The sequence below is a fragment of the Dama dama genome, chromosome 14, assembly GCF_033118175.1.
Source record: "Dama dama isolate Ldn47 chromosome 14, ASM3311817v1, whole genome shotgun sequence".
In the NCBI taxonomy this organism is placed as follows: Eukaryota; Metazoa; Chordata; class Mammalia; order Artiodactyla; family Cervidae; genus Dama; species Dama dama.
The window spans coordinates 50,984,286-51,005,024 of record NC_083694.1 but is presented as its reverse complement, the minus strand read 5'-3'; the positions used below and the strand labels follow the sequence as shown (position 1 = coordinate 51,005,024).

The following is a 20,739-nucleotide window of genomic DNA, read 5'->3' as shown; positions in this document are numbered from 1 at the left end:
GAGCCTCTGGAACTGCGTTCTTATGGTGGTAACACAGGCCTTCATCTACAGCTGATAATAGTAACTGCATTTATGAACAGCTTTCTGTTTGCCAGGCACTGTGCTAAGGGGTTATTTGACCCATATGCTTTGACCTATATGACAGACTTGTGAATACTAGCTCAGCTGGTAAAGAATCCACCTGCAATGCAGGACACTCTGGTTTGATTCCTGGGTCGGGAAGATCCCCTGGGAAAGGGATAGGCTACCCACTCCAGAGTTCTTGAGCTTCCCTGATGGCTCAGACAGTAAAGAATCCGCCTGCAATGCAGGAGACCTGGGTTTGATCCCTGGGTTGGGAAGGTCCCCTGGAGGAGGGCATGGCAACCCACTCCAGTATTCTTGCCTGGAGAACACCACGGACAGCGGAGCCTGGCAGGCTACAGTTCATGGGGTCACAAAGAGTCGGACACGACTGAGCGACTAAGCACATATTTCACACATGAGAAAGCTGAAGCACAGGAAGGTTAAGCAATCTGCCCAGGCTCACAAAGCTAGTAAATAAAGGATCAGGGTTCCAACCACAGAGGATCTAAATCCAAAAACCCCCTCTAGTGCCTGTCTTACAAGGTGAGGGGGTCACACAGCCCAGGAAACAGGGGCTTTGGCACTTGTCTTGCCTTTTCACTAGTTTAATGTGTGACTTTGGGCAAGTCTCTCAGTGTCGCTGAGCCACAGTTTCCTACCTGAAAGTAAAGAAAAGTAGACAAGATAACCCTATTATCTAAGCTTTTCTGAGTCTTCTGGAATGTTCACTCCAAGAGGTCAGAGCCCTTGTTATGTGCACTATTATGGCCTAGAGACTGGGAGCTGAATTTTTCCTCACAAGTGTTTAGTTTGCTTTGGTTTCCACTAAACTGTTCAAGTCATCATTGGTTTAAACCCTCCAAGACCAGGTTCTGGATCAGGGAAGCTCACTGACTAATCTAGAGGCTCTGGACCCAAGAGGATAGGCTTCTAACTAAGAGCCCTTGGTTTCTGATATGAGATTTTGGAAGCCATGTGATGGTTAGTGACAGAGCTCCTGGAGCCGGGCTCTCTGGAGCACGGCTCTCTGGAGCACAGAGCTGAAGGATGACAAATATTCACAGGGGACTGAAGGGAAGAATCTGGTGGCATATACGGGGGCATTCCTGCTGTGTCTGAAAGCTTGAATTATGTGGGCTTGAGGGAGAGCCCAAGAAGACCAGTATCCTGGTTCAAGGGGAGCTGAACGTGAACTGACATGGTGTTGTTGCTGCTGTTTCGTCACTAATTCATGTCTAACCCTTTGTGACCCCGTGGACTGTAGCCCTGCCAGGCTGCTCTGTCCATGGGATTTTCCAGGCAAGAATATTGCAGTGGGTTGCCATTTCCTTCTCCAGGAGATCTCCCTGACCCAGGGATCAAACCCATGTTTCCTGCATTGGCAGGTGGATTCTTTACCACTGAGCCACCTGAACTGGTCACACATAATACATTTAGAAACCAGTTCTGAACAACACAATAATAGTGGGAGACTTCAATACCCCACTCACACCTATGGACAGATCAACTAAACAGAAAATTAACAAGGAAACACAAACTTTAAATGACACAATGGTCCAGCTAGACCTAATTGATATCTATAGGACATTTCATCCCCAAACAATCAATTTCACCTTTTTCTCAAGTGCACATGGAACCTTCTCCAGAATAGATCACATCCTGGGCCATAAATCTAGCCTTGGTAAACTAAAAAAAATTGAAATCATCCCAGTCATCTTTTCTGACCACAATGCAGTAAGATTAGATCTCAATTACAGGAAAAAAACTATTAAAAATTCCAACATATGGAGGCTAAATAACACACTTCTGAATAACATACAAATCATAGAAGAAATCAAAATAGAAATCAAAATATGCATAGACACGAATGAAAATGAAAGCACAACAACCCAAAACCTATGGGACACTGTAAAAGCAGTGCTAAGGGGAAGGTTCATAGCATTACAGGCTTACATCAAGAAACAAGAAAAAAGTCAAATAAATAACCTAACTCTACACCTAAAGCAACTAGAGAAGGAAGAAATGAAGAACCCCAGGGTTAGTAGAAGGAGAGAAATCTTAAAAATTAGGGCAGAAATAAATGCAAAAGAAACTAAAGAGACCATAGCGAAAATCAACAAAGCTAAAAGTTGGCTTTTTGAAAAGGTAAATAAAGTTGACAAACCATTAGCCAGACTCATCAAGAAACAAAGGGAGAAGAACCAAATCAACAAAATTAGAAATGAAAATGGAGAGATCACAACAGACAACTCTGAAATACAAAGGATCATAAGAGACTACCACCAGCAGCTCTATGCCAATAAAATGGACAACTTGAAAGAAATGGACAAATTCTTAGAAAAGTATAACTTTCCAAAACTGAACCAGGAAGAAATAGAAGATCTTGACAGACCCATCACAAGCACAGAAATCGAAACTGTAATCAGAAATCTTCCAGCAAACAAAAGCCCAGGACCAGATGGCTTCACAGCTGAATTCTACCAAAAATTTAGAGAAGAGCTAACACCTATCTTACTCAAACTCTTCCAGAAAATTGCAGGAGAAGGCAAACTTCCAAACTCATTCTATGAGGCCACCATCACCCTAATACCAAAACCAGACAAGGATGCCACAAAAAAAGAAAACTACAGGCCAATATCACTGATGAACATAGATGCAAAAATCCTTAACAAAATTCTAGCAAACAGAATCCAACAACATATTAAAAAGATCATACATCATGACCAAGTGGGCTTTATCCCAGGAATGCAAGGATTCTTTAATATCTGCAAATCAATCAATGTAATACACCACGTTGACAAATTGAAAGATAAAAACCATATGATTTTCTCAATAGATGCAGAAAAAGCCTTTGACAAAATTCAACATCCATTTATGATAAAAACTCTCCAGAAAGCAGGCATAGAAGGAACATACCTCAACATAATAAAAGCTATATATGACAAACCCACAGCAAACATTACCCTCAATGGTGAAAAATTGAAAGCATTTCCCTTAAAGTCAGGAACAAGACAAGGGTGCCCACTCTCACCACTACTATTCAACATAGTTTTGCACGTGTTGGCCACCAATCAGAGCAGAAAAAGAAGTAAAAGGAATCCAGATAGGAAAAGAAGAAGTAAAACTCTCACTGTTTGCAGATGACATGATCCTCTACATAGAAAACCCTAAAGACTCTACCAGAAAATTACTACAGCTAATCAATGAATACAGTAATGTTTCAGGATATAAAATTAACACACAGAAATCCCTTACATTCCTATACACTAACAATGAGAAAACAGAAAGAGAAATTAAGGAAACAATACCATTCACCATTGCAACAAAAAGAATAAAATACTTAGGAGTATATCTACCTAAAGAAACAAAACACCTATATATAGAAAACTATGAAACACTGATGAAAGAAATCAAAGAGGACACAAATAGATGGAGAAACATACCGTGTTCATGGTTTGGAGGACTCAATATTGTGAAAATGGCTATACTACCCAAAGCAATCTATAGATTCAATGCAATCCCTATCAAGCTACCAACGGTATTTTTCACAGAACTAGAACAAATAATTTCACAATTTGTATGGAAATACAAAAAACCTCAAATAGCCAAAGCAATCTTGAGAAAGAAGAATGTAACTGGAGGAATCAACCTGCCTGACTTCAGGCTCTACTACAAAGCCACAGTCATCAAGACAGCATCGTACTGGCACAAAGACAGAAATATAGATCAATGGAACAGAATTGAAAGCCCAGAGATAAATCCACGTACCTATGGACACCTTATCTTCGACAAAGGAGGCAAGGATATACAATGGAAAAAAGACAATCTCTTTAACAAGTGGTGCTGGGAAAACTGGTCAACCACTTGTAAAAGAATGAAACTAGAACACTTTCTAACACCATACACAAAAATAAACTCAAAATGGATTAAAGGTCTAAATGTAAGACCAGAAACTATAAAACTCCTAGCAGAGAACATAGGCAAAACACTCTCCGACATAAATCACAGCAGGATCCTCTATTACCCACCTCCCAGAATATTGGAAATAAAAACAAAAATAAACAAATGGGACCTAATGAAACTTAAAAGCTTTTGCAAAACAAAGGAAACTATAAGCAAGGTGAAAAGACAGTCCTGAGAATGGGAGAAAATAATAGCAAACAAAGCAACAGACAAAGGATTAATCTGAAAAATATAGAAGCAACTCCTGCAGCTCAATTCCAGAAAAATAAATGACCCAATCAAAAAATGGGCCAAAGAATTAAACAGACATTTCTCCAAAGAAGACATACAGATGGCTAACAAACACATGAAAAGATGCTCAACGTCACTCATTATCAGAGAAATGCAAATCAAAACCACAATGAGGTACCATAACACTCCAGTCAGGATGGCTGCTATCCAAAAGTCTACAAGCAATAAATGCTGGAGAGGGTGTGGAGAAAAGGGAACCCTCTTACACTGTTGGTGGGAATGCAAACTAGTACAGCCACTATGGAGAACAGTGTAGAGACTCCTTAAAAAACTGGAAATAGAACTGCCATATGACCCAGCCATCCCACTCCTGGGCATACACACCGAGGAAGCTAGAGCTGAAAGAGACACGTGTACCCCAATGTTCATCGCAGCACTGTTTATAATAGCCAGGACATGGAAACAACCTAGATGCCCATCAGCAGACGAATGGATAAGGAGGCTATGTTACATATACACAATGGAATATTACTCAGCCATTAAAAAGAATTCATTTGAATCAGTTCTAATGAGATGGATGGAACTGGAGCCCATTATACAGAGTGAAGTAAGCCAGAAAGATAAAGACCAATACAGTATACTAATGCATATATATGGAATTTAAAAAGATGGTAATGATAACCCAATATGCAAAATAGAAAAAGAAACACAGATGTACAGAAGAGACTTTGGGACTCTGTGGGAGAAGGCAAGGGTGGGATGTTCTGAGAGAATAGCATTGAAACAAGTATACTCTCAAGGGTGAAAGAGACCACCAGCCCAGGTTGGATGCATGAGACAAGTGCTCAGGGCTGGTGCACTGGGAAGACCCAGAGGGATCGGATGAGGAGGGAGGCGGGAGGGGGGATCGGGATAGGGAATACATGTAAATCCATGGCTGATTCATATCAATGTATGGCAAAAACCACTACAATATTATAAAGTAATTAGCCTCCAACTAATAAAAATAAATGAAAAAAATAAAAAATTTAAAAAAAAAAAGAAACCAGTTCTGATAGTTGGCAAGTGATGTGGTTTCCTACAGTGACTGGCATGAGCAGAGCAATAAGCAAAGGGCTAGGACTCTGACTTTCTCTCCAGCTGCATGACTTAAAAACTTTGTCTATTCAGGTTCAGAAAGAAGCATGGGTGAAGAAGAGAAAGGCAGAAAGGTGGGGCGATTGCTCTAGGCATCAAGACAGACACAGTCACTGGATTTCCAGTACGCTGGAGCTTCGTTCAAGACATGCTTCTCTGGCCAGAGAAACAGAAGAAAATGAAAAATAACCCCAGAAAGCTAGATTCAGAGGACTGAAGCACCGTGGCAGAAGCACCCACTCCTTAATACTCCCTTTAGCACCACAGACAAGTGGTCATCTGGTCTCTGCTTGAATGCCTCTAAGGATGGCAACTTCACTATCTACCCAGGCAGCCCATTGGCAGAGCCCTAACAGCTAGCTGTTGCTCCTTACAGTGCATCAATATCAGTCTCCTTGTCGTTCACAGACACTGGTCCATCTTCTGAGGCCAAAACAAGTCTCCTACATTCCGTGACAGCTCCTCAAACACCTGACAGGGATGATGTCCTTCCACATCTCTCCTTAGTTAAATATCCATTTTCCTATGTCAACATGGTCTTACTGTCCAAATACAAAGAGTATCTGGCATCTTTTAAGAGATAGGAAGACCAGGTAACTGCTTAGAAGCTGTAATTTGATGAGGCCTGGGGCTCTGACCTTCCCTCCAGGCCTCCTCCATCTGACATTCCCATGTCTGAAATTCTATGCAGACTGTGCCTCTCTGGTAAGCAGAGGTCCCTTCCTTCTGCTTTTACTGTGTCTATTCCTGGTTAAGCCTCAAGTCACTAACACATTGATGAGAATCAGTTTACCAAACTAGTTCCTCTAAACAAGGGGGTGGTCCTGGAGACTGCCTCCTCTCTGCTCTTCTCCCCTTTGCCTGGTGTTAGCATCCATCACTGAGCCATTCATTCATTCAGCAAATGCATATTGAAGGGGAATTCCCTGGCAATCCAGTGGTTATGACTCCACACTCCCAATGCAGAAGGCACAAATTCAGTCCCTGGTCAGGGGACTAAGATCCCACATGTCGCACAGCACAGCCAAAAAAATAAAAAACATATTGAGTACCTAATACATGCCAGCCCTGGAGTAAAAACAGTGAAAAAATAATTTGTAACTACGATTTAGTGAGGGGAAACGGACAGACCACGAGTCAATCAGTAAGATGTATTATGCAGCAGGCGGTGACAGGTGTGATGAAGCAAAAGCAAAGTGGGGAGGGAAGGATAGCTGGAGGTGGCAGGTCCCAGAGCTCACTGGGGCTGGGAGGAAAGCTCCATGAGAAGGTAGCATTTGAAAGCAGCTAAAAGGAGCCAGGGGGCACGTCATGTGGACATCAGGACAAGGGCGGTCCAGGCGGAGGGAACAGCAAGGCTTTGAGGTAGGAATATGCCTGTGACGTTAGGGAAACAACACGGGGCCTGGGTGCCTGCACCAGAGTGAATGAAAGGAGAGTAGTCGGAAGTGAGGCCAGAAAGAAAGGAGGTCAGATTGCAGAGAGGGTGGGGAAGCCCTTGGAAGAAACTTGGCTTCTAACCTCAGCAACATGGGAGTTACTGGAGAGTTCTGAGCGGAGGAAAGAAACAACTTGATATCTGTCTGGCAAGCAGGGAGGAGTCATTGTTCCAGATAAAGTCTCAGAAGAGCCTAAAGTAGGAGGTGAACTTGCTTTCTCAACATGTCTACTCTGACTTTCACTAATACATTTAAGTCGCCTTTGATTCAGCCAAGTCAAGGTTCTGAGTTAGCAAGACTCATTAAGTTTGGTTCTAAGCCTAAAGCAGGAGCTGTGAACGAGAGAGCGGGTTTGTGGCTAAGGGACCTGGTTCTGACATGAGATTTGAGAAGTCATGCAATATTTAGTGACAAAGACCCCAGCTCATCTCTCCCTCTGTCACTTCTTGGCTGGGGATCTTGGCCAAGTTATATTAACCCATCTGTGCCTTGATGTTCTCACCTGTAAAATGGGGTAAGTCTGGCGCTGACCTCTTTGGAAAACACTAGTAGACTTAGAGTTATACTGTCCACTACAATAGCCACCAGCCACACGTTGAGAAATTGATCGCAGCCAGTCTGGACTGAGATGTGCTGTAAGTATAAAACACACCCAGATTTTGAAGACTTTGTATGAAACAAAGAATGGAAAAATAGCTCATGAGTGAGTTTTCTTTTGATTACAAGTCGAAAGTATAACATTTTGGATATGTTAGATTAAATAAAATACCACTCAATTATATCTGCAGTGACCCTTGTATTCATCATGATTTTTACATTCTACATTTTATTTAGCTTTGGCATCTTGAGGCCTTGCCACTTGGGGAAGGACTGTCCCTCCCAGTGCTGGCTAGTTCCTAAATCCATGCCAATGAGCACACCCTTCATATGCAAACCTACCGACCCTAGTTGGTACCCCACCCACCTCCTTTGATCAGGTTCTTGCAATCCCAGACTCTTATCTTCCTGCCCTAAAACACTGCAGGGCCAGGTACTAGATAGCTAGGGATCACCCTTTTAATGAGAGCTTCCTGAAATTACTCAAACTAGCCAACCTTAAACCTGCCTCCTCTGCTTACCCCGCCTCACCCATTCCTTCCTGCAAAAACCACAATAAAGACCCTCATCTGTTTTTCTTTTTACTTCATCTGCCTCCTGACCATCCTTGATGCTTCCCCGTGTGGCCCTGCATGGCTTCCATTTCTCCTGTTTCTAGACATCTGTGAGTATAAAACTTCATCCTTAGAGACAGTCATTTCAGGGGTCTTTCATGGCAGTGCAGTGGTTAAGATTCTGTTCTTCCAATGCCGGGAGTACAGGTTCAATCCCTGGATAGGGAAGTAAGATTCCACATTCTGCATAGACAAAGTAAATAAATAGCACCTAATTCTGGTTTTAAGACTCAAAAAAAAAAAAATCTAAATAGCTTTCCATGAGTAATTTTAAGACTACACATAATATAACACAGGAAAAAAGCAAAGTTTAAAAAAAAAAAAAAAAGACAATCGTATACCTGTCTGCACACTCCCATTTTTTCCTAAAGCCCTTTTATATTAGGATTTCCCTGATGTTCCCTGATGTTCCCGACAAACCTCAAGGTTACAGATGAAGGAACCACATACCAGACAAGTCAGGTGACCTGCCCAGGTCAAGGATGTGGCAGCAGGTGTTCTGATCTTCAGCTGTAAGTCCTCAGGCCCTGAACAGGACCATGTGACATCTTCGTTTCTGATGCAGATAATCATTCATGATGCTCTGTGCTTAGTCGCTCAGTCGTGTCCAACTCTTTGCAACCCCACAGACTGTAGCCCACCAGGCTCCTCTGTCCATGGGGATCCTCCAGGCAAGAATACTGGAGTGGGTTGCTACACCCTTCTCCAGGGGATCCCGACCCAGGGATTGAACCCAGGGCTCCCTCATTGCGGGTGGAATCTTTACCATCTGAGCCACCAGGGAAGCTTATGTTAAAAAGAGATATCATTCCCTTGGTGTTTTGTGAAAAAGCAATGCCATTCTTTCTAATAATGTGGTGGGGGCGGGAGAAGAGACAATCATACTCTTGTACCTGCTGATTTGAAAGAGAGCTGCCAGGGTGGTGGGGCCAGGGAGCCCACCCAGGAGACCTTTGCTCGGAGCTGGGGACAAGGGACTGTTGGACCTTCTCATTCCATGACCTGGAGGAGGCTGGCTGGGGAGGGCGCAGAGCCAGCCAGAATCAGAGCTAGAAGAGGCCTTCCAGGTCATCCAGCCCCCGGGTCTGCAGCTGACAGAGGAATTCAGACACCACTACGTTCTGGGGAGTCTAGTCAGCACAGAGTTCCAAGTTCTTTCTCATGTGCCTGTGGTTCTCCTTCTGCCCTACCTCCTCTGAGGACTCCCACCTACCGCCCTCAGGGGCATCTGGGGTCACTGTTCATTATCGAGAGCAATTGAGAAAGAGGACATGACTCAGGTCAACCGCTGGCCAACAGAGAAGTAGGGACAGGAACCCAATTCCTAGATCTCTGGTTTGGGTTCATGTCTGAGAAGCTGCCCCTTAATCCTGAGTGGCCCGCAGCTCCTTTGAGGTCTTGACTCCTGCCTCTGGCATTTATCCCCATGGGTAGCCTGGAAGATGGAGGAGATGGGGCACTAGAGGCTCTTTGATGGGCAGCTTCTGAAGCAGAGGGGCCAGGCTCAGAGCCCCTGGGAGGACATGCTGTGAACACACAGCTAATGCCCATCTGCATGGATTGTGGACATCTGGGATTTAACAGGCAATGCTTAAATCCAGAGGGATTTGTAAACCTGTTTGTCCACATTTCTATGAATTGGATAAAGAAGAAAACAACAGCTTCTATGTGCGGTGTTGGAGGAGACTGTACTCTGAGCATCTTCATATGATGTCACTCGAGGTCAAAGGGCAGATGCTATCACCTGCATTTGACAGAGGGGACACCAGGGCCCAGGATCAGCTCACAGGAAGCCGGGCCAGAGTCATGCATGCCTAGTGGGTGGTCTGCTCAGCCCCCATCCCTAAGCTCCACCCCCCAGAGCCTCCTCTCGGATCTGGAAATTGGAACCAGGACAGCACAGTCTCGCCCAGCCTCAGCTGGTCCCATGAATGGAGCAGCATATTATTTTGTCACATGGACGGAAAAAATTGAGAAAGCCTATCAATATATGAAGAGGAGAAAAAAAGACGATGTGCGCACAGGGACCTCTGCTCCATGTTAAGTGTCAGTCTGGGTGGGAGGGGAGTTTGGGGGAGAATGGATACACGTATATGTATGGCTGAGTCTCTTTGCTGTCCACCTGAAATTATCACAACATGGTTAATCGGCCATGTGTGCATGTGTGCTAAGTCACTTCAGTCGTGTCCAACTCTTTGAGACCCTATGGACTGTAATCCACCAGGCTCTTCTGTCCATAGGATTCTCCAGGCAAGAATACTGGAGTGGGTTGCCATGCCCTCCCCCAGGGGATCTTCCCAACCCAGGGATCAAACCTGCATCTCCTGCAACTCCTGCATTGCAGGCAGATTCTTTACCTCTGAGCCACCAGGGAAGCTCTTAATCGGCTACACACCACTCTAGAATAAAAAGTTAAAGAGAGATGGTGTGAGAAGTAGAGAGTGAAAGAGGGAGGTGCTGTGTTCCCTGCAGCCTCCCAGGTCTCACCCCGAGCTCCCTGGGCCTGACTGTTGAGGACTTGGGCTCCTGGCGACACCCACATCCTTACAAGACACCTTTCTGTTTGCTTACGCCAGATGAAGCAGGTTTCTGATTCAGCAGGGTAAACAGATCTGTGGTCTCTGTGTCCTGGACCCTCTCCCCCAGACACTCACACTGCAGCTCGCAGGACAGAGGCTCACAGACTCCCGGGACGAAGGCGGCCCCACTGTCTTGCCAGCACTGCTCTCACAGATGGGGTAGGCGCAGCTGGCCCCTCCCTCCTTCACAGCGACTGCCTGAGGGTTTGAGCAGGATCTGCTAATGGAGCCAAGAACCCCCACTCCAGGCCTCTGCCTCTGCCGAAAGGTGATCTGGGTGTCTTTGGCTGACCACAGTCAGGCAGGGGTCACTTGGTGGGGCAGTGACGTTGGCCTGTCCCCTGATGGCCTGTGACAGAGGCCCCCGGAGTGTGCATTTGTCCACTCACACATGCTCACAGCCCCTTGGAGCCCCTTCTACGCTGGGCACGGCCCAGTCACTGGGGACACTGCAGGGAGCGTGTGGCTCTGGAACTCATGCTTCTAGAGCCACAAGATTTGTGACCAAGATAATGTGGACTCTACAAGCACGATGCCACGGACACAAGGAGATACGACAACAATGAGCGGGGTGGGGATGGGACTGCTTGGGTGGGGTGGTCAGGGAAGGCCTCTCTGAAAAGGGGACGTCTCATGGGGACCTGATGATGAGGGAGACACAGCCATGGGAAGGTGGGACCATCTCAGCAGAAGAGAGAAACCATAACTTAGGAGGCCCTGGTTGGTCACCAGTACCTGGCGTGTTCCCAGGACAGAGGAAGGCTGGTATGGCTGGGGTGTGGATGGACCCTATCAGGACACAGGAGGGAGTTGGTTTGTTCCAAGGGCAATGCAAGCCATCAGAAGGTTTCCAAACATGTAATTTACTGCACCAACTGCGGGGGTTCAAGGAGAAAAAGACACACTTTGTGCCTCAAAACAGGCCAGACTCGCAAACTGGCAGGTCGAGCAATGATCATAGAGGTAATACAGCATCCGATGAGATTGCACAGGCCAGCCTCCCAATGCAGCCTCAAGGCCCAGAAGGTTGGAGGCTGGAAGGTTAAGTAGGAACCAGAATGGCAGAGAAGTAGAAATAAGGATGGGAAGGTGGGGGGCGGCAGGGGGTGGGGGAAGTGAAGAACTGGGGAAGTGGCTGGCACAGCTTGGGAGAAGACTTGAGGGCAGGCGCCCAGGACAGTCCCAGGACTGGAGAGATACAATCTGCTGTGATCTTACAGTGACGGTGCTCAGGATACGATTTGACTCAAGTAACCACGAATGCATCTGATTCAGGTCTTCACGACAACCAGCCTATGTGGGGGTCCTTCTGGACCACCATTACACCATTACACCCCACCGCCAGCCGGGAGGTGACAAGGCCAGCCAAGCACCTCATCCTCAGCTACATCAGGAACCACAGGATTCTGAGACAGTGGGCAACGGACAGCCACTTGGCTGAAAGGCCTCAATTTTGGGGGACCTAAGTCAGCTGGCAGCTGGTCAGCTTCAGGTAACAGTGCAACTGGCTTCTCCAGAGCAAACTGCCAATTGCTCCTCCAGGGCTGTCTGAGCGAGGCAGAGAGGCAGGTCCCCTGACCCACTGGCCCAGCAATGAGGTCACCCTTTGAGTTAATTGATAGAGTACCCCAACTTCCCAGGTGGCTCAGTGGTAAAGAATCACCCTGTCATGCAGGAGACGCGGGGTTAATCCCTGGGGCAGGAAGATTCCCCAAGGAAGGGAATGGCAACCCACTCCAGTACTCTTGCCTAGAGAATCCCACGGACAGAGGAGCCTGGCGGGCTACAGTCCATGGGGTCGCAAAGAATCTAACATGACTCAGTGACTAAACAACAGCAGCAGCAAGACGAAGGTGCCATTTCCAGAAAGATCCAGCATTTGGGACAGAGTAGCAGGAATGGGTGGGGCGCTCCAGCGAGAAAAGAGACAAGGGGTTGTCTTGGGTCACGTCTGCAGCCAACTCTCCCCGGGACTCCAGAGCGCGGTGCCCGTAAAAGCTGACACCCGGCCAGGACACTAGGGATGTTGAAAAGTGACACTGAGGAGTTGACTCTAATTAAGAGACAAGTTAGAAACACAAGCGCCTGTGGCACCAGGACATGTACAAACCTGTCAACAGCGGGAGGCAGGCCACTTGAAAGAGCGAGTGAGACCTCGATCTACCTCTGCCAGGAACGTGGTTCTCTTAGGTGTGTAAGCACAAGGAAAATGTGCACACTGTGCGTGCCTGCTAAGTCCCTTCAGTCACATCCGACTCTCTGCCACCCCATGGGCTGTAGCCCGCCAGGCGCCTCTGTCCATGGGATTCTCCAGAGTGGGTTGCCATGCCCTCCTCCAGGGGATCTTCCCAACCCAGGGATCGAACCTGCGTCTCTTATGTCTCCTGCATCGGCAGGCAGGTTCTTTACCACTAGTGTCACTCGGGAAGCCCAAGTAAGATGTATGCGTATGTGTGCTTAGTCTCTCGGTTGTGTCCAACTCTTTGCAACCCCACGGACTGTAGCCCACTCTGTCCACGGGGCTTCCCATGTAAGATTATTGGAGTGGGTTGCCTTTCCTTATCAAGGGGATCTTCCCAACCCAGGGATCAAACCTTCACCTCCCAAGTTTCCTGCATTGGCAGGCAGATTCTTTACCACCGAGCCACGATTCCTCAAATCCAGTGGCCTTTGCTGCCCAAGGCTCCAGGAGCAAGGCTAGGTCATGTGGGATGAACTGTGAGCCCAGAACCCCAGGCTTCCTGGGTGTGCTTACCCCCTCCCTACTGCACAGAGACTGCGGGCCCGGGATTCCAGCAGTGGGGTGTCTGGAGGGGCCTGGTCTCCCCAGGCCTCAGCTTCCTAACCTTTACGACACAGACCATCTTCCCTTCCCTTGAAACCACAGAATTTTAGAGTTGGAAGGAACCTTAAAATCCTCCCACTCACATGCCTTTGTTTAGAGCAGAAAAATCTGAGGCAGAGAGACAGGAAAGTCCCACAATGTCACACAGCATTTTCACAGCTGCCGTAAAAAGCCTGCCCCCTCCAGCAGCAGTTTTCAAGCTTAAAGTGTATGCACTGCAAGCCCCTTTCAGGGAATGTTGTTGTTTAGTAAGTCGTGTTCAATTCTTCGGCAACCCTGTGGACTGTAGCCTGCCAAGCTTCTCTGTCCATGGGGATTATCCAAGCAAGAATACTGGAGTGGGTTGCCATTTCCTTCTCCAGGGGATCTTCCTGACCCTGTGATCAAACCCAGTTCTCCCACATTGCAGGCTGATTCTTTACCACTGAGCCATCTGGGAAGCCCTTCAGGAGGTGGAGGCATTTAAAATGCAGATCCCCAGGCCTCATCCACCAGGCCAACATTCAGTGGGTCTGGGGGCCCAGGAATCTGCAAGTCAAACAAACTCCCCAGGGATCAGTGCACAGAGGCTCCTCACCACCTGTATGTTTTCATTTCCAACACACCTCGTTGGGCTGCTGTGAACAGAAGACAACGGGAGGGACTGGAGGGCTTTAAAGATCACCCTCTGCCAAGAAGGGTGCTGTCCTGCCACTTCCCTGTCTCCCAGACGCCCCCCTCCCCACCGCCACCTTCTCTCCCTCTCTACCCCACTGTCGCCTGAGCGAGTTCCCATGTCTGTATCTTCCAGGTCTGAAGCTACTTCTATTGAAGAAGGATGGTCACTGTTCCCTTGAGGGCACAGTGTCCTACCTGGCCCAGAACCTGGCTCCTGGGAGAACCACCAGACCAGGAGCGGAATCTGGGGCTGGAAGGGCAGCCAGCTGTCCCCTAGGGGAGTCAGGGATGGGTAGAACAGAGCAGGGGCTATTCTCGCCCTCCTGTTCTAGGCCATCACAAAGAATTAGGAGTGGAGTCAAACACTCCTGAGTGCAGGCTCATCTCAGCCACTAACAACATGAACTTGTGCAAACCACTTCTTTTCTTTGTACCTCACACCCAGTGACCAGTTGTGGGTAAAGGTAATTTGCCAGGCACGGGTTTTTTTTTTTTAAAAAAAGACGGCCCTGGTAAACCACAAACTGCCACCAGAAGGTAGTGAAAGTGAAAGTTGCTCAGTCGTGTCTGTCTCTTTGCCACCCCACAGACTATACAGTCCATGTAATTCTGCAGGCCAGAATACTGGAGTGGGTAGCCTTTCCCTTCTCCAGGGGATCTTCCCAACCCGGGGATCGAACCCAGGTCTCCCTTATTGCAGGTGGATTTTTTACCAGCTGAGTTATCAGGGAAACCACTGGATAAAACACAGGATGGCCAGTGATGTGAATTTCAAAAAACAACAAATAATTCTGTGCGTGCGAATATCCCAAACATTGCACAGGACTTATACTAAAATGTTATACATTGTTTACCTGAAATTCAGAGTGAATTAGCATCCTGGGATTTTGTTTGTTTTCTTGCTTGGGGTTTGTTTGCTTGCTTGTTGTTGCCAAGTTGGCCGGTGAGCCTTTCTTCAGATCCAGCCCCAGTAGGCCGGCTCCCCCAGACCCCTCTGCCCCCGAAAGCAGAGCCCTGCAGGAGTCTGCGCGGCGGGGACCGGCTGACCCCGCGGTGTTCCACCAGTGGCCAAGCGCTCCCATCAGCGCAGACGCTCACCTGGCAGGCATCATGCTTTTGTGCTGTCAGAGCTTGTCAAGGTCACTGGTTCAGCCTGATTTGCTTCTCTGGGGAGGAAGAGGCAGGGGAGATGACAGGAGGCGTTGTTGTGGGGCCGGGGCGGGGGGAGGTCTCTGCTCTTTCCACTGAATTCCCCACCTTGGGCCCTGCCTAGAAAGGCCTAGAGCCTAAGCCCCAAGGTGCCGAGTTTCCTTGGCAGGAAGTGGATGGTCAACTGGTTGGAGGCCAGGAGCCAGGAGGTCCTGATGCGCTCCCCCCTCCATCTGTATTTAACTCTCTGTATGACCTTGGGCAAGTACCTCCCATCAGCTCTCCAGGCCTTCTGGACAAAACAGGGTAATAACAGCACTATTGCTTATTGGTAGTTCCGGTGTGTGAGGCACTGTTCTAAGTACCTTATAGATTCGTGGTTCCCAATCTTTTTGACACCAGGGACTGGTTTCATGGAAGACAATTTTTCCACAGACCCAGGAGGCAGGGGATGGAATGGTTTGGGGATGATTCAAGCGCATTTACATTTACTGTGCGCTTTATTTCTATTATTATAATATCAGTTCCACCTCAGATCATCAGGCATTAGATCCCGGAGGCTGGGGACCCGGTTATAGAGGCTACCCTTCTACTCCTCCCAACAGCCCTGTGAGGTGGGTACTAGCATGATTCCCAGTTTAGAGGAGAGGAAACTGGAAGGCAGAAGCACACACAACTAGTAAGAGGGAGAGGCAGCATCTGAACCAAGCAGATCTGAGCTGGAGTCTGCACTCTCAGCCCGTCACCAGATGCCTCTGGGAAAATATGAGAGGCCCGAATGCATGAGGAGAAGGGAAAGGAGTGATTAATGCCTGACCATCACCTACTCCTTGCTAAAATCACTGTGCCCTTGACAGAGAGGACCTCATACAACCCTCGCGGCAAACCTGCTATCGGATTCTGTTCTTCAGTCTGAAGTTAGGGCAGGGAAACTGAGGCACAGAGAGGCCTGGGACTTGCCTAGGGTCATAATCTGAGTCTACGTCAGAACCCAGCTCTCTCGCCTCAAGGCCTAGACTAGGTGCTCCCCACTCACCCACCCCACCCCACCCCCTGCCCTGTTCTGGTTCACAGAGCTTAAGACCCTGCTCTGGCCACAGGCCACGGGCAGTGAGGTCACAGATGTTCTCGGGCCTTCACCCCATGAGACTCCGGGAGCCCCCAAGCTGTCCTGCTGCCTCCATCTTCCCTCTCTGAATGAGACCAACCCTCCACCAGCGCCTGGACCTGTCCTGGACTTGCTCTGGACCTGTCCATCCTTACCCCCCACATCTCCATCTGGTGGCTCTTTGCTTTCCTGTATTATGGACAAGAGGAAGAATAACGTTTTCTATTCTTGCATGCTCATGGGTGCTCAGTTGCCTCGTCGTGTCTGACTCTGTGCAATCCCAAGGACTTCAGCCCTCCAGGCTCCTCTGTCCATGGAATTTTCCAGGCAAGAATACTAGAGTGGGTTGCCATTTCCTACTCCAGGGGATCATCCCGACCCAGGGATCGTACCCACTTCTCCCATGTAGCCTGCATTGGCAAGCAGATTCTTTACCTCTGAGCCACCTGGGAAGCCCTTTCTATTTTTACTGCTCATTCATTTACCCACATTAAACGGCTCTGATACTGACAATCACCAGTCAGACATATTGGTCAGCATTCCAGTGTCCCAATTTCACACAGAAGAAAGAGGAGGCTCAAAGAACTCAAGTGACCTGCCCAGAGTCACTCAGTTTTTAATCCAGAGCTCCAATCTAAGCCTTCCAAATCCAGGGCTCTATAGAGACCTCAGAGGTCAATTAAAGTACTTTAGAAATGAAAAAACTGAGACCCAGACAGGATACATGTCCTGGTCAAGGTCACAGCCATCCATGGCAGAACTGAGACTGAAATTCACGGCTCCTGACCCATAACACAAAGTCCTCATGTGACTAACAGTGAGAACCAATTATACTCCCTCAACTGACAATGGGGGTTCATGATGCCAACAACACCGAGAAGCAAAGGCAGAAGCAATCAAAACCAGGGTGAACCCCCATTCCACAATGAGGTCTGCACCTGGACCTTCCTGTCTCCGGGACAGTCTTCTGGTGGGGAGGGCCTGGGGAGCCAGACAGCAAATGAAGGCAAAGTGTAAAGTTGGGGGACTCTGCACCTTGCACATCAGGTCTTTTTAGAACTTGCTGGTGTGGGAGAGCCAGCCTGGGCTGAAAGTGTCAGCTCGGGAGAGAAATGATTGCCTGGGATGTGTGCTTCGTGACAGTACGGAATGAATAAGTGAGCACAGGGATTCAGGACATAGACGAGCAGCATCCTTGAATTCTCAATAAATGGATATATATATATATATATATATATATATATATATATATATATATATATTTCTCAAAGATAAATCCACATCAATGTCACCTTTTTTTACTGTGGGTCTTACAGCTCTGCTTCCTATTCTGCCAAGCCCCCAAGGGCAAGGGGGGAGGTGGAGTCTGGCTCTGAAGGCTCGCTGCTGGGACCACGCTCACAGGCTCACCAGTGGAAGCCTGGAATCCACTGAAGGTAAGGACAGTCCACCTGCTCAGGGCTCATCCTTACAGATGCTGGGGTCCCCTCTTCTCAGCTCTGCCTTTGCCTCCTTCCTCCTGGCCTTCACAGGGCCCCTTACCTACTGTGCCCTGATGTTCCTGTCTGCCAAGTGGGCACGTATGTCTATGTCACCAACAGAAAAAGTGCACCAGGCAAGCAAAAGGTGTCCCAGCCCAGGGGATTTTTGTTCAGCAATTTCACATCTGGGCTGAAAAGCTACCGCAAGTCTTTACTGCATCACTGGCTCTTTGCAGGCTGCCGTTATTCCTCATCAGGAATATTCCTTACCCCTTTTAGACAGAAGAACAAATTGGCAGCTGAGAAATCAAAGCCAGCTCAGGCTCCAGAAGCTATTAGAGAGCTCTTAGAACTGGTGCGCTCTCTCTCCATGTTCAGGGTACTGAGAAGAGTGCTGAGTCGCTGCTCTCACACACAGTAGGGAGTCTTCTACTTAGGAGGGGCCCAGAAATAAGGTACATTCACCATTGATATTGTTGTTGTTTGGTCCTGTCCAACTCTTTTGCGACCCCACGGACTCCTCTGTCCATGGGCTTTCCCAGGAAAGAATACTGGAGTGGGTTGCCATTTTCTTCTCCAGGAGATCTTTCCCACCCAGAGATCAAACTCGGATTCTTTACCACTGAGCCACCTAGGAAGCCCTAGGTGCTAGGAGCATCCACCGGTGCTAGGAGCCAAAGCCCCATGAGACGATCTGGGAAACCCAGGTTCCAAACATTGTTGGAGGTAAACAAGGACAGCAACAAGGCCCAGAAATTCCAAAGAATTCCAAATGTGTCCCTCCCCACTCTCCTTCCCGAGGAGAGTCCCAGGAAAAGTTCAGGCTGGGAACGTGCGAGGATTACACCTGGAGCAACTCTCATTCAGAGCAGTGGCCATGAGCGACCAGGTCTCTCCTTCCGGGCTCTGCCCCAGACGGCTGCCCCGAGGCTATCCGGCTGCCGCAGCCTCTCCCTGCGCGGTCCCTCCGTCCCCCCACTCCCCCGCGCAGACTCACCTTTGGGCAGCTTGGACACGTTCTCCTGAATCCAGGAGAAGAGGTGGGCGAAGTCGCAGTCGCAGAGCCAGGGGTTCCCGTCGAGGCGCAGGGTGCGCAGCGCGGGGAGCGCGGCCAGGGCGGCCACGCTGAGGCTGCGCAGGTTGTTGTCGTTGAGCTCCAGCACCTGCAGCGACTCCAGGGTCTCGAAGGCGGCCTCGTGCACACCCGCCAGGTTGTTGTTGGCCAGGCTCAGCTTGACCAGCCTCCCGGCCGAGCGGAAGGCGCCGGCGCCCAGCTGGGTCAGGTTGTTGTAGCTGAGGTCGAGGAAGGCGAGCTTGGCCGAGCCGCTGAACGTACCCTCCTCCAGAGAGCGCAGCGAGTTGTTCCTGAAGTCCAGATAGACCAGGTCGCCGTAGAAGATGAAAAAGTCCTCGGGGATGTGCTGGATGCGGTTACCAGCCACCAGCAGTTTGCGCACGTCCAGGGGGAAGGGATCCGGCACGCTGGGCAGTCCGCGGTCGCGGCAGTCCACGGTGTGCGGGTCGGTGCAGGCGCAGCCCGCGGGGCACGCGTGTCCGGGCCGGAGCAGCAGCAGGAAGCTAAAGAGCCCCAGCGCCGCGGCGGCGGCGCCGGTGGGGGCGCGGGGGGCGGCGCGGGGGCGCATGGCCTGGACCCGCGCGAACGGCGGCGACGCGGACGCGACTCTGGGGCTGAGCCCTGGCGCTGGGCGGCGCGCGGGACCCCGGAGGCCGGGCGCGGGGAGGGCGTGCGCCCGGGAGCGCGGGGGCGATGGAGCGCAGCGCGGACCGACCCGGGGAGCCCGAGAGGCCGGGGCGGAGGTGGGGGAGCGGGGGACCAGGGAGGGAGGGGCGACGGACTCGCGAAGGATTTACCCGAACAGGAAATTAACCCGCTGGAAAATCCCGGAGGAGAGGCGGGAGCGGTAAGGGTAGCGGAGTGACCGTCGCCAAACGCGGCCCCGCCCGGGCAGCTTCCTTCCGTCACCGGGCGATAGGACCTGTCGCGCAGACTTGGCGCGGGACACTCGACGACCAAGTTCAGTTCCCACGCGCCCCCAACCCCAGTGGATTTCTGAGGGCGTGTCGGGGGCGTGCGCCCCCACCCCCACCCACGCGCCCGCCAGGTGCCAAAGCGCGCTCCCCGCGCGCCACCCCTGCTGCAAACCGGAGCGCGACCTGGGTCCTTCTGGCTCTGCGCCCGGTGCAATCCTGGCAGGCTCTCGGGGAGCCGTGCCCGGGTCTGCCGAGCCGGCATTGGGCGGGGCTCCAGGGAGCTTCAGGGTGGCTGACCTTCCTACCTCGTTTCCTCCGCAGGCACTTAACCCCTATCACGGAGGTTGGCGGGGTCAACCGAGGCGGGCGCTGCCAGGGCCCCCGCTGTGGCCCGAAGAAAAGCCAGGGCCAGTCAGCAGTTTCCACGCTGGCCTGAGTGTGTCGGGGACCTGGCAGCCACCGGGCGCGGATCTTCTGCTGGTCTAACCAAGGCCTCACCGAGAGGCCGCCGGGCCTGGGCTCAGAGGCCTGGGTTTCCAGTTTGTGTGTGTGTGTGGCCCCAGTACCTGTGTTTCTTCCTCTCTGGACCCCGTGCACCCCGTCTGTCAAACGGGAGACGGTAATAGGTATGACTCCAGCTTGTGGGGAGGAAGACAGAGTCAAGAGAAAGAGTTTAAGGATGACCTTTTCCCTCTTAATTTCTACCCTCTCCCCAGCAAAACCCCAGCTTTGGTCCCCAAGGAAGGTGGTCAGGGAGGACAGCAAGTAGTATGTGAGTTTAGCCCTCGTCACTTCACCCACCCCTCAAATCAAGCCCCATTTTAGAAACTTTTCTAAGGAGAAGTCCCCACAGAGCCACCAAGAGATGGTTTGGCTGTTGG

The 20,739-nt window shown here is 49.8% G+C and overlaps 1 protein-coding gene across 1 annotated transcript in view; it reads right to left on the bottom strand.

Moving 5' to 3' along the window:
- LRRC38 (leucine rich repeat containing 38) overlaps positions 1 to 19,509 on the bottom strand; it is a 37,231-nt gene extending 17,722 nt beyond the window's left edge. Inside the window, exon 1 of the mRNA XM_061159790.1 lies at positions 18,864 to 19,509. Within this exon, the coding sequence (XP_061015773.1) occupies positions 18,864 to 19,509 (646 nt within the window). The remainder of the gene's footprint in view (positions 1 to 18,863) is intronic.
- Positions 19,510 to 20,739: the final 1,230 nt, after the last annotated feature.